This window comes from Aotus nancymaae, unplaced genomic scaffold (genome assembly GCF_030222135.1).
Source record: "Aotus nancymaae isolate 86718 unplaced genomic scaffold, 86718_ANA_hifiasm-v0.15.2.pri h1tg000016l, whole genome shotgun sequence".
Taxonomy (NCBI): Eukaryota; Metazoa; Chordata; class Mammalia; order Primates; family Aotidae; genus Aotus; species Aotus nancymaae.
The window spans coordinates 52,825,410-52,844,655 of record NW_026988428.1 but is presented as its reverse complement, the minus strand read 5'-3'; the positions used below and the strand labels follow the sequence as shown (position 1 = coordinate 52,844,655).

At 34.9% G+C, this 19,246-nt stretch overlaps 1 protein-coding gene across 8 annotated transcripts in view; it reads left to right on the top strand.

Moving 5' to 3' along the window:
* The window catches only part of SLCO1A2 (solute carrier organic anion transporter family member 1A2), a 60,414-nt gene extending 42,428 nt beyond the window's left edge, over nt 1-17,986 (top strand). For all 8 annotated transcript variants that reach the window (XM_012435696.2, XM_012435694.3, XM_012435697.2 and 5 more), the window contains 4 exons: nt 93-265; nt 12,831-12,895; nt 13,436-13,553; nt 17,105-17,986. In XM_012435696.2, coding sequence (XP_012291119.2) covers nt 93-265; nt 12,831-12,895; nt 13,436-13,553; nt 17,105-17,324 — 576 coding nt within the window. In that variant the 3' untranslated portion in view covers nt 17,325-17,986. The remainder of the gene's footprint in view (nt 1-92; nt 266-12,830; nt 12,896-13,435; nt 13,554-17,104) is intronic.
* The last annotated feature ends 1,260 nt before the right edge of the window (nt 17,987-19,246 follow it).

Genomic DNA, 19,246 nt, shown 5'->3' with positions numbered 1-19,246 from the left:
TCCATCTTGATCCCTGGTTGTGTAGAAAATGTTTAAAATTTGTGTTCAAGATTTTTCTTTCTCAGGTAATATAATATATTATTTTTTGACAGGTGTTCCAAAATTGCAGCTGTATTCAAACATCAGGAAATTCATCTGCAGTTCTTGGGTTGTGTGACAAAGGACCTGACTGTTACATGATGCTCCAGTACTTCCTAATCTTGTCAGCAACAAGCAGTTTCATTTACTCTTTGGCTGCCATACCTGGGTACATGGTTCTCTTGAGGTACAATAATTATTTTCTATATTTAGATTTCTTTTTTGGGGTCATTTAGCAAGGTAGCTTGTTCTAAGAAAGTCACTCGGGACTTATAGTATTTAAGAACTCAGTGCTCTAACATGCCATTTATTAAGGGTTTTGTATTACAGATTGCTGAATTTCACAAAATTTTAAAGTTAGCAATGCACATGTTCATCTGCTGGCATTTCACACCCCATTCCTCCCTATTTTTCTCCCTTATTTCTTAGAGTTAAATGAGTGGACTTCTCATTTTGTGACAAGAGAGACATATTTTTATCTTTGGGTAGGACACATAAAATGGCCATTTTGATAGGTAAAGAGTGGGTGCCTGGCAGCCATTTCCTAGGGTTCAACCTATAGGACAGCAGTGCAAAGCTGTCTCTCACCAAGATCCCTTGATCTTTCTGAGCTCCATTTTTTTAAAATAATAATGGGCATAATAATAAAAACTCTCTTACAAGGCTACTGTGAGACATCAATGCTGAAGGACTTTCTAAAACTAGGAAATTGCAGAGCCAGTTTTCAAATTTAGGTATATTAAATAAACCTTCTTTCAACTACACCACTCTTCACACCTAGTAAACAATCCTGAACATAGTTTGGATTTTTTTCTCTTCTTTTGGAACTCAAAAGTAGAGTTGAGTTAATCACAATGCTCAAGTCTTAACATTATCATAGGCCAGAGCAAGGATTCTCTCTTATTTTACTTTATTTATATTCAATTCCCTACTCCCAGTCACCATAGGTGCTCACTTATGCTTTAAATATGACAAAAAAGTCATTAAATATGCATTTTATTTGTAAAAAATTAGAATTTTTTGGTGTTATGTGTTTTTATATTTACACCAATGGCAGTGTGCTACTAAGTCTTGTTTTGTTCATAAGGTAGATGCAGAGATCAATTTGCCAGTCCTACTAGTATTTAGAGTAATTTTCATATCATCACTTCATGAAAGTCGGAATTATCTAACTTTGTGATGTTGACTAATTCAATGTGTGTAAAATGCTCATGATAGCTCATTGATGTGTTAATATGTGATTTCCTGATATACTGAGCTTAAACATCTCTTCAAACAACTTTTTAGCTATTTGAACTTCTGATTCATGATTCTTATTCAATTTGTTTTGCCAATTTTACCCATTATATTTCCTATCTCCTATGTTTTTCTTGACGATTTTGACAATTACTATGTAAATTACAGATACTAATGTAATATTGTTTATATGATACAATTATCTTCACTTTCTTGTCTGCTTTTTTTTAACTTACAATGCCATTTATGGAATGAAATCCTAAATTTTGTTGTATTAAAATCTAACGATTTTCTTGTCTTCTTAGTGTTTGTGTATTTGGAAGAGAAATTACATTTTAAAATTGCTTCCACATTTCTAACTTACAAAAATATTCCCTTAAATTTTATTCCCTCCTAGATTTCCAGCTTTACCTTTTGCACATAGTTTTTTAAGCCATCTCAAAACTATTTTTATGTGTAGTTTAAGGGACATAGATATCCAGCGTTACTTTTCTCCAAATAATAAAGTTGTTTTCCAAAATCATAGCCTATATAATAGATCCTTTTTCCTTTAATTTGTGGTGCCACCATCTCAATTTTTCCATCCTTATTCTGTTCCACAGATTTATTTGCCTGTTTTCATACCAGTGTTACCTTGATTTAATTACTTTGGGCTTGCAAATGTTAATCTCTCATATGGTAACTTTTTCTCAGCCACCTGTCACCTTTACTTTTCCTTTATTCTTTTATTATCAAACTAATTTAGCTGTCTGTGGATCTTTATACCTTCATAAGAATTTCAGTTGAGTTTGTGTAGATTCCATAGATTACTTGAAGAAAATCTGACATCAAACATTTTTGAACTTGCAATATCCTCACATTTCCTTAAATATTCCTTTGTGTCCTTAAAGTTCTTAAAAATTTTTCATAAAGGTGATGTGCCATTAGATTGCTTCTTAAGAACTACACATAAATATATAAATTACATATGCACATATGTATACATATACATATATACATGCACACACACATATATACATACAGCCACACACATACATACATGCTTACACATAAACACACAGTGAAAAAAACAAATGGTTTCTCTGTTCATACAGAACACTTCTGACAGCCAGATGTGTGGATTATTTTTCTACACTGACCAATTCTGCAACACCAGCTGGGTGCTCTACAGTTTCATTCAATTCTGGTACTATCTACATAGTCTTTGCATCAGATTGCACAAGTTAAAGGGCTCAGTCCTGCAAGACTGCCCCCACTTTAGATGTCAATCACAAGTCCAGATGTCCAGATACCCTGGGCTGCTTCTTTTTTTTTTTTTTACCCTAGGCTTCTGACTGACAAGCTATGCATTAGGGTTGACTCCTCCACATAATTTTCTAGAATGGCTCACAGAACTCAGGGAAGAAACACTTTACTTATATTTACTGGTTGATTATGAAGGTTATTATAAAAGACACAAATGGAAACCAGGATGGCGTTGGGGGGTGCCACTCTCTTGGCATGTGTATATGTTTACCAACTCAGAAGCTCATCAAATCTCCCTGTTCAAGAGCTTTTAGGAAGCTTGATCTTTAGCACAAACATCCCACTCCATCCTCCTGGAGGTCTGAGTGTGGGGCTGAGAATTCCAATCTTCTAATAACTTGGGTTTTCCTGGTGACCAGTCCCAACCTCAATCTGGGGCCCCACCCTGTTGTCTCATTAGTATAGTCTTTGGTGTGATCAAAACCATCTCCTTAAGATAAATCTTAATCTCCTTAAGTCAAAATATAGTCCTATCACTCAGGATGTTCCAAGGGAATTCTAAGAACCCCAAGGATCTGTGCCAGGAGCTAGAGACAAAGACCAAATATATTTCTTATACCACACACACACACACACACACACACACACACAGAATGGTACCATTACCATCACAAACATACAATATACATATATATGCATACACATGTAAATATTTGTGATTGCAAATATATTAGATATGAATATGTATATTCGGGATTTTAAATTGATTTGTATCTGTATTGATTGTAAATGTGTTTAAATTTATATTTGTATTGCTTATAAATAATTTGTGATTATTAACGTGATTGTACATATTTTATATATATGTATAAATGTGTATCGTTTCCTCACATACAAATCTAAATTTTATATTTAGATTATAATTATATAACATAATTAAAATTATGCATAAAATAAATTAAAAGTAAAAATTAGATTTAAAATAATTATATAATCATATAAATATACATTCTTTTTAATTTTTAATTTTATGGGTACATAGTACATGCATACATTTACAGGTTGCATTAGATAGTCTAATACAGGCATATAGTGTGTAATAACCACATTAGTGTAAATGGGGTATCCATTCCCACAAGCGTTTACCATTTGTTTACAAGCAATTCAAGTATACTCTTTTAGTTATTTTAAAATGTACAATTAAATTATTTTCCACTACAGTCACTCTGATACACTATCAAATAGTAGGTCTAATTCTAATTCATTCTTTCCATTTTTTTGGTGCCCATTAACTATCTCTACTTCCCTACCACACCGAGGTTACCCTTTCCATCCTCTGGTAACAATCCTTTTGCTCTCTATCTCCATGACTTCAATTGTTTCCTTTTTTTTTTTTTTTTTCTGAGATGGAGTCTCACTCTGTTGTCTAGGCTGGAGTGCAGTAGCACAATCTCAGCTCACTGCAACCTCTGCCTCCTTGGCTCAAGTGATCCTCCTGCCTCAGCCTCCCGAGTAGCTGGGACTACAGGTGTGCACCACAACACCTGCTAAGTTTTGTAATTTTAGTAGAAATGGGGTTTCATTATTTTGGCCTGGTTGGTCTTGAACTTCTGACCTCAGAAAATCCACTTACTTCAACCTTCCAAAGTGCTGGGATTACATATGTGAGCCACCATGCCCAGCCTGTTTTCATTTTTAGCTGCCACAGAATAAGTGAGGACATGCAGTTTGTCTTTCTGTGCCTGGCTTATTTTACTTAACATAATGACCTCCAGTTTCATTCATGTTGTTGCAAATGAAAGGGTCTCATTCTTTTTTATGGCTAAATATTACTCCATCACGTATATGTACCACATTTTCTTTATCTATTCATCTACTGCTGGACACTTAGGTGGCTTCCAAACCTTGACTATTGTGAATAGTGCTGCAATAAACATGGGAGTGCAGACAGCTCTTTGACACACTGACTTCCTTTCTTTTGGGTATATATTAATACCTACAGGTGGGATTGCTGGATCATATGGTAGCTCTGTTTTGAGTTTTTTGAGGAACCTCCAAACTGTTCTCCATAGTGGCTGTACTAATTTACATTCCCACCCACAGTGTAGGAGGGCTCACTTGACTCCACATCCTCACCAGTATTTGTTATTGCCTGTCTTTTTTATAAAACTCATGTTAACTGGGGTGAGAAGATATCTCATTGTTGCTTTGATTTGTATTCCTCTGATGATCAATGATGCTGAGCATTTTTTAATATAACTGCCATGTGTATTTCTTCTTTTGAGAAATGTCTCAAATTTTGCTCATTTGCTAATTAAATTATTCGATTTTTTTCTGTAGAGTTGTTTGAGCTCCTTACATATTCCGGTTGTTAATCTCTTGTCAGATGGGTAGTTTGCAAATAATTTCTCTCATTCTGTGAGTTGTCTTTTCATCTTGTTGATTGTTTCCTTTGCTGTGCAGAAGCCTTTTAACTTGATGTGATCCCGTTTATCCATTTTTGTTGTTGTTGTTAGTTGTCTGTTCTTGCAGAGTATTACTCAGGAAATCTTTGTTCAGTTCAATGTCCTGGAGATTTTCCTGAATGTTTTCTTGTAGTGGTTTCATAGTTTGAGGTCTTAGATTTAAGTCTTTAATAATTTTGGTTTGATTTTTGAATATGGAAAGAAATATGGGTCTAGTTTCACCCTTCTGCTTATGAATATTCCATTTTCCCAGCACCATTTATTGAAGAGACTATCTTTTCCCCAATGTACATTCTTGGCATCTTTGTCAAAAATGAGTTCATTGTAGATGTATGGATTTTTTTTTCTGAGTTCTCTATTCTATGTGTCTGTTTTTATGCCAGTACGATGCTATTTTGGTTACTATACCTCTGTGATATAAGCTGAAGTCAGGTAATGTGATTCCTCGAGTTTTGTTCTTTTTGCTTTGGATAGCTTTGGCTATCCTGGGTCTTTTGTGGTTCCATAGTAAGATTACCTTTTCTATTTCTATGGGGAATGTTGTTGGTATTTTGATAGAAATTGCATCAAATCTGTAGATTGCAGATTGCTTTGCGTAGTTTTAGCAATACGATTTCTTTCAATTTATGAGCTTAGAATATATTTTCATTTATTTGTGTCTTCTTCAATTTCTTGCACCAATGTTCAGTTTTTACTGTAGAGATCTTTCACTTCTTTAAGCTAATTTCTAGTTGTTTTATTTCACTTGTACCTATTGGAAATGGAATTACTTTCTTAATTTCTTTTTCAAATTGTTTGCTGTTGGCATATGCAAACACTACTCATTTCTTCTCTTGATTTTGTATCCTTCAACTTTACTGAATTTGTTTATTGTTTTGAATAGCTTTTTGGTGGAGTCTTTAGGTTTTTCCAAATAGAAGATTATATCATCTATGAACAACGATAATTTGACTTCTTCATTTCCAATTTGGATACTCTATTAATATTTATTGTCTGATTGCTCTAGCTCAGATTTCTGGCTTTAACAGTGATTAAAGTGGACATCCTTGTCATGTTCCAGATCACAGAAGAAGGACTTTCAGTTTTTCCCCACTCAGTATGATACTTACTATAGGTCTGTCTTATATGGCTTTATTATGTTGATGCATGTTCCTTTTATACCCAGTTTTATGAGAGTTTTTACTGTAAAGAGATACTAAATTTTGTAAAATGTTTTTTCCACATCAGTTTAAATTATCATATGGTTTTAGTCCTTTGTTCTGTTGGTATGATGTATCATATTGATTGATTTGCTTATGTTGAACTATTCAAAATCCCACTTGGTCATGATGAATGACCTTCTTAATGTACTGTCGAATTTGGTTTGCTAGCATTTTGTTGAGGATTTTTGCATCAGTATTCATCAGTGATAATAGCCTTTAGTTTTTTTCTTTACTTTTCTTTCTTTCTTTCTTTTTTTTTTTTTTTTGATGTGTCTTTTTCTGGTTATGGCACCAGGATAATACTGGCCTCATAGAGTGAATTTCTCTCCTCTTCTGTTTTTCAGAATAGTTTGAATAAATGGGCATTATTTTTCGTTTGGTAAATTTGGCAGTGAGGCCATTAGGTCTTTTCTTTGCTGGAGACTTTTTATTACAGTTTCAATCTCATTACTTATTATTGATCTGTTCAGATTTTGAATTTCCTCATAGTTCAATCTTGGTAGGTTGCATATGTCTAGGATTTCATCCATTTCTTCTAGGTTTTTCAATTTATTGGCATATAGTTGTTCACAATAGCCTTTAGTTTAACATAGTTTAACAATTATGTCTTAAAATCCTTTGGATTTCTGTGGTATCAATTGTAATGTCTCCTTTTTCATCTGTAATTTTATTTATTTGAGTCTTCCCTCTTCTTTTCCTAGTTATTTTGGTTAAAGGGTCATCAATTTTGTTTTCCTTTTCAATAAAATATTTTTTTTGTTTTGTTGATCTTTTGTATTGTTTTTTCATTTCAATTTCATTTATTTCTATTCTGATCTTTATCATTTCTTTTCTTCTACTAATTTTGTGTTTGGTTTGCTCTTGCTTTTCTAATTCTTTAATATGCATCATTGAGTTGTTTCTTAGTACTGCTTTTACTGTATCCCATGAGTTTTGGTATGTTATGTTTTAATTATCATTTGTTTTAAGAAATTTTTTAATTTCCTTCTTAATTTTTTCATTGACCCACTGGTCATTCAGGAGCATATTGGTTAATTTCCATATGTTTGTATAATTTTCAAAATTCCTTTTGTTATTGATTTGTAGTTTTATTTCATTGTGGTCAGAGAAGATATTTGATATTATTTACATTTTTTTGAATGTTTTAAGACTTGTTTTGTGAGCTAACATGTGGTCTATTCCTGAGAATGATCCACCTGTTGAGGAAATGAATGTGTACTCTGTAGCCATTGGATAAAATGTTCTGTAAATATGTATTAGGTTCGTTTGATCTGTAATTTGATTTGAATTAAATCCAATGTTTCTTTGTTTTTTGTTTTTTGTTTTTTTTGGTCTGGGAGATTTGTGCAATGCTGAAAGTGAAGTGTTGAATTCTTCAGGTATTACTGTATTAGGCGCTCTCTCTCTCTTTAGGTATAATAATATTTGCTTTAGATATCTGGGTGCTTCAATATTGGGTAAATACATATTTATAAGTTTTATATCCACTTGTTTAATTTATCCTTTATATAATTAATAAGATATAATTATCTTCTTTGTCTTTTCTTATAGTTTTTGTCTTAAAATCTATTTTGTCTGATATAAGTATAGCTACCCCTGCTCATTTTGGTTTCTGTTGGCATGGAATATCTTTTTCATCCCTTTATTTTCTGTGTCTCTGTCTTTATGAGTGACATGTGTTTCTTGTAGACAACAGATAATTGGATCTTGTTTTTTTTTTTAATCCATTCAGCTACTTTATGTCATTTTATTAGTTTAGTCTATTTACATTAAATATTCTTATTCATAAAAAAATGACTTACTCCTGCCATTTTGTTATTTGTTTTCTAGTTTTCTCTTCCTTCTTTTTAAATTCCCGTTTTCCTTTCAGTGAAGGTGATTATCTGTAGTGGTATGCTTTAATTTCTTGCTTTTTAATTTTTTGTGTATTCGTTGTGTGTATTTTTGATTTGAGGTTACCATGAGGCTTGCAAATACTATCTTATAACCCATTATTTTTAGGTGATAATAATTTAACACTGCTTGCATAAAGAAACTAAGAAGCAAAAAGAAAACTAAAAAAAAACCTCTACATTTAAACTCTTTCCCCCCGATTTTTAAGATTGTGTTATTTCTATTTCTATATTATTGTACTGCCTATGTCTTGAAAAGTTATTATAATATTTGATTGGTTCATCTTTTAGTCTTTCTAGTTAAGAGTATACAACACAGTTACAGTGTTACAATATTTTGCATTTTCCTGCTTACTTACTATTACCTGTGATCTTTGTACCTTCAGATGAATTCTCATTGCTCAGCAACACCCTTTTCTTTCTGACTGAGGTACTCCCTTTAGCATTTCTCGTAGGATGGGCTGGTGTTGATGAAATCCCTCAGCTTTTGCTGGTTTGGGAAAATCTTTATTTCTTCTTTATGTTCGGAGGATATTTTCACCAGATATGAAGGTAAAAGTTTTTTCCTTCAGCACTTTAAATATGCCACGCCACTCTCTCCTGGTCTGTTAAGGTTTCTACTGAAAAGTCTCCAGTTGTATTGAAGCTACATTTTATGTTAGTCATTTCTTTTCTCTTGCTGCTTTTAGAATTATTTCTTTATACATGACCTTGGTGGGTTTATTGAATGCCTTGAGGTAATCTTCTTTGGGTTAAATCTGCTTGGTGTTCAATAACCTTCTTGCACTTGGATATTGATACCTTTCTCCAGGTTTGGGGAGCTCTCTGCTATTATCCCTTTGAATAATCTTTCTGCTCCAACCTCTTTCTCTACCTTTTCTTCAAGGCAAATAACTCTTAGATTTGCCCTTTAGAGACTATTTTGTAGATCTTGTAGGTACATTCACTCCTTTTTACTCTGTTTTTCTTTTGTATCCCTTACCATATATTTTCAAATAGCCTATCTTCAAACTCACTAAATCTTTCTTCTGCTTGATAACTTCTGCCATTAAGGGATTCTGAGGCATTCTTTAGTATGTCACTGCATTTTTTAACTGTAGAATTTCTGCTTATTTTTATTTATGTCAACTTCCTTGTAAAATTCATCTGATAGTGTTCTGAATGTTTTCTCTGTATTATCTTGAATTTCTTTGAGTTTCCTCAAAATAGTCATTTTGAATTCTCCATCTGAAAGGTCACATGTCTCTGTTTCCCCAGGATTGGTCCCTGCTGCCTTGTTTAGTTCCTTTGGTGAGGTCATGTTTTCCTGTATGATCTTTATGTTTGTCAATATTTGTTGATGTCTGAACATTGAAGAGTTAGGCATTGATTGTAGTCTTCATAGTCTGGGTTTGTTCATGCCCATCCTTCTTAAGCAGGCTTTCCAGGTATTCAAAAGGACTTGGGCCCCCAAGCCCAATAATGCTGTGGTTCATACAGACTCATAGAGTTACCACTTTGGAGGTCTTGGATAAGAGCCAAAAGAATTCTCTGGATTACTAGGCAGAGATTCTTATTCTTTTGCCATAATTTCTCCCAAACAAATGGAGTCTCTCTGTGCTGAGCTGCCTGGAACTGGGGGTAGGGTGATGCAAGCACCCCTGTGGTCACCACCACTGGGACTGTGCTGGGTTAGACTGGAATCCAGCACAGCGCTAGTCTCACCCAAGGCCCACCTCCACCTGGCTACTACCTATGTTTGCTCAAGGCCCTACTTTACAATCAGCCAGTGGTGATCCAGCCATGTTTTTGTCCTTCCTTTCAGAGCTGTGAGTTTTCCCAGTCCCCAGGAAGGTCCAGAGATGCCAACCAGGAGCCTGTGATGGGTGAAAAAGAAAACCACATAAATCTACCTTGTGTTCTATTCTACTGTGACTGAGCTGACACTCAGACTATGAGAAACACCTTTTTACTCTTCCTTTCCCTTTCCAAAGGCAGAGGAACCTCACCCTATGGACACCAAGACCACAGGCCCATAGGGAGTACTATCAGGCTACCACTGATGTTTACTTAAGGCACAAGAGTTCTTCAACCAGCCTATGTGAATGCTGCCAGGCCTAGGACTCACCCTTCATGCAGTTGGCTCTCTTCTGACCCAGAAGGGCATGTACAGAAATGTCATCCAAGACCCAAGGCCCAGAATCTGGGACTCCAAAAATGTGCTTGGTGCTCTACCCCAAGGGTCCCTACTTATTGGGCCAAAGACTATTACTAGACCGTGGCCTGGTAGAAATCTGGCCTCACAGCCGGAGGGAGCAATGAGCATTACCCCCAAGCTCTACCTCCTATCAGATCAGCTGTAGCGTTAGATTCTCATCCAAGTGTGAACCCTATTGTGAACTGCACATGTGAGAGATATAGGTTGCACACTCCTTATGAGAATCTAACTAATGCCTGATGATCTGAGGTGAAACAGTTTCATTCAAAATCATCCCCGACTCATGCCTGGTAAGTGGAAAAATTGTGTTCCACAAAACCAGTCCCTTGTGCAAAAAGTTTGGGAACTGCTGCTCTATCCCACTGTGGCTGAGCTGATATCTAAGATGCACAACAAAATTGCTTTTGCTCCCTGTGCCTGTGCTTTTCTCAAACAGAAAGAATCTCTCCCCACAGCCACCACAGCTGTGAATGTGCTGAGTCTCATCTAAAGCCAGCACACCTGAGTCTCACCCAGGGCCCATGACATACTACATGAGTATCGCTGTTGGTTATTCAGGACCCAAAGGCTCTTTAGCCAGCAGGTGATGTATCCTGCCAGTACTGAGTCCTTCTCTTCAAGACATCAGGTTCCCTTCTGGTCCAGGGTATGCCTAGAAATGCCACCCAGGAGCTAGGGGCTGGAATGGGCACCTCATGACCCTTACCAGTGCCCTATCCTACTGAGGGTGAGCTGGTATCACAGATGCAAAGTCTTCTTTACTCGTTCCTCTCCTCTCCTCAAGTGAAAGGAAGGGTTCTCTTTTGGAGCCACAAGCTGTGTTGCCTGCGGTTGTATGAAGCGTGGCACAAGCACTTCCTTAGCTGCCCTGGCTGGTGTCTCAGTAGGTGATGTGACCCCAAGTCCACTGGCTCTGAGCCCAGCTCAGCACTAGGACTTGCCTGGGAGTTGTAGTCCCTGCAGCCTAGACTGCCTTTCAAGTTTATTTATGGAGAACACATTTGTCCATGCTGGCGAGACTTGCTGGAGCTCAAGTTCTAACTGTGGGGCTGTGTGATTACTTTCTGGTTATGACTAGTCTAAATGCTCTCGTGGGCAAGAATCAGCTGAGTTTAGCTTAGTTTTGCTTTCCGCTGTGATAGGGCAGCATGGGGTTCAATGCAGTCTCTGAATCACTGCATTCTCCCTCTCCCAAGTGCACAGATTCTCTCTCCATGCCATGTGGTTACTGCTGGAGAATGGGAGGGCTGGCGCTGGCGATTCAAGACTGTTTTTCCTATTCTCTTTAGTGCCTCATTCTGTGATATGAAGTTAAAACCAGGTATTGTGAGTGCTTACCTGATTTTTCATTCTCACATCTGTGTTTGGTGTGTGTGTGTGTGTGTGTGTGTGTGTGTGTGTGTGTGTAGATGGTTCTTAAATTCGGTGTTCCTTCAGGAGGGATGATTGGTGGAGCCTTCTGTTTAGACTTCTTGCTCCACCCCTTCCTTATAAATATAAATTCTTACACTATTTTGGACAGATAGGTGTGTGTATGTGTGTGTGTGTGTATCCCTATCTCTACCCCATCATCTTTACACATAAGTATAGACAGGCATATATGTATATCTGTGGTACCATTTTCTCTTACATTTTCTAGTTGGTTATTGCTGTTTAGAGGAATCCTGCTGTCTTTTTAAATTTACCTTTTATCCAGTTCCTTTCTTATTTGTTGATTTTGTTAGGTTTTCTATGTAGGTTTTTCAATGTGCAAATATGACAAGTTTTGTCTTTTCACTTCCAAATCTTACACATCTTAGACTTCTAAAATTTCCTTTTAGCATAAATTACAACCTCCAAGTAATTTTTTAACTATGGTTGTGATAGCGAGTATTCTTGTTCTTTTTTAATCTTAATAAGAACTGTATAAAATTTATTTATTAAGTACTATTCTTAGTGCAGATTTTTAGTGTATAGTTGTCATCTAGTTTCTGTGTTATTACAAATAAAATGATTTTTTTGAGATGGAATCTAGCTCTGTCACCCAGGCTGGAGTACAGTGGCACACTCTGCTTACTGCATCCTCTGCCTCCCAGGTTCAAGTGATTCTCCTGCCTCAGCCTCCCAGGTAGCTAGGATTACAGGCGCCCACCGCTGCACCTGACTAATTTTTTGTATTTTTAGTAGAGACGGGGTTTCACCATGCTGACCAGGCTGGTCTGGAACTCCTGACCTCAGGTGATCCATCCGCTTTGGCTTCCCAAAGTGCTGGGATTACAGGCGTGAGCCACCGCGCCAGGCCACTAAAACAGGTATTAATAAGAAAAAGTGATGGATGAAGTGCTAGTGACCAGAAATGGGCTTCTGTGTAGGCTACCAGCTAGATAATAAAACCCTGCATAACCAATAAGTGAGCATGAAAGTAAAATTTTGAATGTTTATTATGTGTGACTAGCTTACAACCGGCCCATTTAAGACACTATGGTAATTTTAAACCTTTATTTTTATTTTCTTTACAAACTTATTTACTTTTCAGGTGTATCAAGTCTGAAGAGAAGTCCCTCGGTGTGGGATTGCATACATTTTGCACAAGAGTATTTGGTAAAAATAGTTTGTTTTTTTTTTTTTGCAATGTTCTATCAGACCAATATTAAATACTAAGTAAATGAGATAATTATTTCAGAAAAACAGTCTAGCAAATGTCCCTTCTGTTTGCAAAAAGCATGTTATAAATATTATGAGAATGAAGTACACAAAGAGAGAGAATTTCTTTTACTTAAAAAGGCCCTATCTGACATTAATTACACTATTTTTCTGTTTGAAGATTTGAAAATAAAATGAAAGAAAATGCTCTGCCAAAATAAAATGTACATATAATTGGCCCAAAACACTTAAGAAAATATATGAAGCTCAGAATCTTTAATTCAATGTTTTACTCTACTAATGATTATGTCGTATTTTAACCATAGTATAGCTTATCTTTTAGTAATTTAGAAACTTTACAGTAAAAGTAACTCATTAGACCATTAGATTTATGTTTTATTAAACGTTGCAGTGCAAATAAAGAAAATTGAAATATTTCCAAATAAATCAAGTAGCTTAATTCCTGTTGATAGATTTTTCTTTCTCTGTTAATTGTAGCTGGCATTCCTGCACCTATATATTTTGGTGTTTTAATGGACTCCACATGTTTACATTGGGGAACTTTGAAATGTGGTGAGCCAGGGGCATGCAGAATATATGATTCTGCCACCTTCAGGTAAAGATAATAATTTGTTTAAAATTGTTTTATAAGCATAGGCTGTGCATAATGCAGAACCATGCATATCTAACTTTTTCTTTGTCAAGTGAAAAGAACATTTTTATGTTTATTTCCAGAAGAGATACTGATGTTATATCTCCATTCCTTATGTGCATACTAGAATTCTGTTTTCCCATTATTTCTCACGTGCTTGGTCAATATAAGCACACATCTTCCCTAACCGTGGCTCTCAAAAGTTGTTTGTTAATTTCTGAACAATCAACACAATATTGAAGGTAATGGTTGTACGCCGATACCTATCCAAATTATATTACTCTCTAAAGCCTCTTTATTTTATCCTGCATGATTTCACGGGTCTGAAGCCTCACTTCCTCTCACCACCAGTCTCTTGTCTCCAAAATCATATTTTTTCTCCCTCTTTAAATTTTGCTGAAGCAATCGTCTTCATGTCTCCTAATGCCTTTTTTTTTTTTTTTTTTGGTAAATACAAATCTAATTTTGAATAAAACTTTTGGTTATTTCCATTTTCATGTACTCTTTCATTAGGAAATTTGAGTTTTGTTTAAATATGAATTAGCTTCTCTTGATGGGGCAATAATAAAGCTACTTTATTCAGTATAAAACAATTTAGCATTGTTTAAAGCATTCTAAGATCTTTGTCTTGATGAGCAAAAGGACATGTGTCAGGAGGTATGGGAAGAGCAGATAGCAGGAGATTCATCCTTGCATCTATCCCCCTTTCCCTCGGAGCTCCCAGGAGTGATGTGGAGGCAAGCTCAGCTACATGCTGTGTATGCAGTGGATTTCTACAACAGTTGAGGAGCCCTAAGGGTCACTATTGAGGGGTGGCCTGGTTCTGCTGCTTGGATTTTGAATTAAATGGTGCTTGAGACACTAAACAGACTTGGTTCCATTCTCTGTCAGTTAGACCAATTAGACTGGTCAATGAGGTGGTGTATTCATGAGAAAATCTACCAGAAGGTAAATATTCTATAAATAAAGGGTAAATATTGTTGGTAGACAATTCTCTATGGACACCCACATCTCTGCTTTTCTTGTTAGCAGGGGTATTGAGAGCTTTTTTTTTCTGGACTATATTTTCAAGAATGTTGGAACAGTAAATGACCTTGGAAGATATAGTGTCTCTCAGAAGGACAGAGGGCAAGTCGTTTGTTTTTCATGATGATAAGAAAATGTTTCCCTCTGGGGCAAAGTTTGGGCAGACTTTTTTGAAGCCCATTTAAAGGATTGGAATTTTCTAAACTCAGGACTTCCTAACTGCTGTCCAAATCCACTGTGTGTACAACGTTTACCTGGTTCTTGCTCTGTCTTTAGGACTTGGAGGGTAAGGAAAACCAACTTGAACAAGAAGCTTGTGCTGAGTGTTGTGCTGTGACTAAAAAAAGTCCTTTGTCCCTGAACTATGGGTCCTGTATCTTCTGTTAGCATCCATGAAACCGTGGCAGTCTAGCCTGTTAGCTTACAAAGGAAGTAAAATCTCAGATTGTTTTATAATATTTGAGAACAAACTACTGATTACCTTTAAATTTTGCCAAAAATCTGAGGATGATTAATTAGATTTATTCCAACCAATAGAAGGGAAGAAGACGCAGTAGTGGTAATTCATAAGAAAAAAACTCCACATAAGTTAAAAAATAAGCCTAAGTGGTTTTGCAAATTGGTTAAACTTGTTTGTTAAAAGATAGTAATTTTTACATTGGACTTTTCAAAATTTGAACTACATGTTGTTTATGAGACAGATCAAAGATATAATAAAATGATTGGAGATAAAGTTTTAAAAAGATCTACCAGACACGTACTAAATCAACTTCTGCAGTTATATTAATGATTTAAACAAGCTATAAGTTAAAGGGAAAAAAAACTAATGGAGTTAAACAGGGATATTACTAAATAATAAAAGGAAAACACTTCAAAGAATATAGAAAAATTATGAACCTATGTAAATCTATCAACATAACTTCAAATATACAAAACAAAAATTTATAAAATTCTAAGAAGAAATAGGCAGTGGTTTCTGATATCACCTTCCAAAGGGAGAATAAGGTACTTCTAAGTCAAGAGACTAAATCCAGATTCAATGCTTTAATCCAATTGATGAGGTAAAACACCTTTTACAGGGTTTAGTGTTTCTCAAAATGTAATATTCACTCAGAACTTCACAATGTGACCTTATTTGGAAATAGAGCATTTACAAATGGAATCAGTTAAGTTAAAATAAGGTTATAATGGACTACAGTACACCTTAAATTCAGTCATTGGTGTTCATTTTTTTTCTGAATTCTAGTAATGGTTCATAAAAGAAAATTTTAGAAGTAGAAAGATAAAAATAAGCAGAAATTAATAAATAGACTACACATCATAGAGGCAATCAGAAAGTAAAGAGCTATGTTTTTGTAAAGGTGAAAAGATATTACTAATAACAACATTGTGGAAAGGCAAATAAAGAGAAAAGGCACAAATAAAACATCATTAAGGATGAAAAAGGTAACAGAAGTACAGATATTATAATACTTACATAGGGATTTTAGATACAACAATTTAGAAACATATTAGATAGATAATTTTCTAGACAATTATATATTACCAGATTTTATTATAAATTTGTAGAAACATAAATATTTTTATAGTTACTTAAAAACGTAAATCTGTCAAAAATGCTCAGCCTCCAAAGGCACCAAGTTCAGATGTTTTTTAGGAAAGTCTGATAAAACCTGCAATGAACTGATGATTCCTAAATTATACAAGTTATTGTGAGAATTAGAAAAAGGGAATACTTGGTAATTCATTTCACAAAGCTAGTACAATCTTAATAATCATACTGGACAAGTTCAGTACAAAACAAAAATTTGTAGGCTAATCTTACACATGAAAAAAATTCTACATAAAAATTGACAAATTGAATCTAATATTGTATAAAAATTACAAATAGTGTTTATTTTAAGCATGCAAGGATAGTTCAACATCAGAAAGTCTATTGGAGCAATAGATGCTATTAACACAATAAATGTAGAAAAACCTTGGATACTCTTCCAACTACAAGCAGAAAAGTTATTTGGTGACATTATGCACATTCATGACCTAAACTTTGAGCATGCTCATAATGGCAGAGAACTTCTTTAACCTGATCAAGATCATCTAAAGAAACTCTCATAAAAGTATCTATTATAATTCATGATGATTCTTTGGAAGCATTCTTATTAAATACTAGAATAAAACTGCTATCATTATCAGTATTAATTTTAAGGTGAAGATCCTATTCAATGAAAAAATAATAATAACAACAATAAAAAAATTAGGAAAGATGAAAATAAATTTGGATTTTCTCAATGGGAAATTTAGAAAAAAAACAAAACATTTTAATAAATATTGAAATTAAGAGAATTTAGCAAAGCTGCTTATATAAGATCAACATACAAAACAATCAGTTGCTTTTATTTTCAGAGTAAAATACAAATATATACAAAGTTAGTTTGCACTAACCACACTGCCTATGTAATATTTAATATGTTTTAACTTTTAAAAAATAGATTCATCTACCTTGGATTGCCGGCAGCACTAAGAGGATCAAGCTTTATTCCAGCATTAATCATCCTAATTCTTTTGAGGAAGTGTCATCTACCTGGTGAAAATGCCTCTTCGGGAACTGAGCTTATAGAGACAAAAGTCAAAGGGAAGGAAAATGAGTGCAAAGATATATACCAAAAATCCACGATTTTGAATGATGATGAATTGAAAACTAAATTGTAATTGCCCTATTATATTATTTTTTTCAGAATTGGAGAACATGCTGTACAACTTAATTGTTTTAAAAATCAGTAGAGGTACTATAGATAACTTTTTCTTGTCTTTAAGAACCTCAAAAAAATTTCTTAACTCAAAATAATAACATATTCACTAATGATATTTCTAAGGTATCATGACACTTGAGTTTTCTTAGGAGGAACATCTGTAACAACCCCCTAAAGAAGATTCTTAGACCCAGCTTTATTTTTATGTTGAAACAGCAATTTCTCTTAATTCATGCAAAGTAAGGGTGTACTTCCTACATCTTTTCCAAATAGTTATAAAAATTTTCTGTTATGAAAACCTGTTTAATTCCATTGAATCTGTGCTTTGATATTGGAATTATTCAGATGCTTAAATTCTTGTTCTGCTTATGTCAAGATTTAACTATTTTATTCAAGTTTATCACTTCCATTTGAGAGAAGCCTACATCTTCTTATTCTATTTAGAAATTGTTCTTTAACCCTTCTCAGTCATTCTAGACGTGACTCATATAATAGATTACTCATAAATATACCCTCCTGCTTTCAATTTGTTTCTCTTCTTTATTACTCATGTTATACATTTGCTCCACTTGTACAGAGTACTGACAAACTTAATCAGGTTATTAAAAATCATGAGGCAAAGATTGTTGGATTTTTTTCAGCAATTCAAACCTGGGGACTAAAATCTTTCTTAAAAACAAGTGTCTGAATCAAAGGATGAAAGGCCAGTATTATAAAAACTCCAGCTCTTAAAGGCCATTTGTAATGTCAGATATTGTCAAAGAACCACTTTCTCAGATTCAGGACTCTTTAGACCAATGTTTCTTCCACCCATTGTGTCCTAAGGTAGAACACAAACACTAATTTTCCAAAAATAATCTTAGACAATAAAACTTTGAAAAAGTAGCTTCTGTTTTGAAACTGAGGTTAATAAAGGCTAAGATAAATATTGAAAGCTAAACCTACTCATATTATTATTTTGTAAATTATGGATAAAATTAAAAATTGAAGGATTTTAGACGTAGAAGACGACTTGCTGATTAATATAGGGCTTCTGGTAAAAGAGAGTAGAATGAACAGACAAATTTCTGTTTGGCTGCTCTTTATTCTCCCTCCTGTTGAAATGACAGTCAATATATGAGAATGACATAAATCCCTAATGGATGAAGAGACTGGAGTAAGGAAGGGTGGGAGACGTGGGTGTTAATACGCTATGGTTATTTATGTGTACTATAAATGGAATAGAGTGTCTGCAGGGATAGAACAGAATGGAGGAAGTTGGAATACAGAATGCGCCTAGAAGGAAACTGGAATGGAGGTGTGAAACTGAGTTGCCAGTTCGGAGTGTGTGTTGGTAGCTGGACAGAAAGCAGGCCAGTTAATTGAAGGACTTTGTATAGATGCTTTACAGGTTAATATGATTTCCCAAATGATTGGATGCATCATATGAAACAAGAAAGCCGGCGTGGCTAAGAAGTGTTTTGGGCTGCATATGCGTGCTTGCTACTTGCTCCTCATGTTCTGATAATCTAGAGGGCATTTTCACAGGGCTGTGGATACTTGCATGTGTAATCTCACTGGGAGCTAATAGAAAGGCTAGGACCGAACCTATGTGTTTAACTGAGATGAGAAAGACTGTATGGAACAGGTATAGCGGGAAGAATGAAAATTTCAGTTTCAGTTTCATGAAGTTTGAGACTTCATCTCTGGGCATATTAAAAATAACCATGGTTCAAGCTAAGACTGACCTTGAAACAAGACAGAGGAACTAAAATCATTGGAAAGGGGGAGTTTAACTTTGATGTAGGTATGACTGCAGCAGTGAGGTATTGTATTAAGATCTGATGACATGAAATTTGGAGCCATTTTCTTTGTGCTGGGAGGAAGTGAGGAGAATGGTCT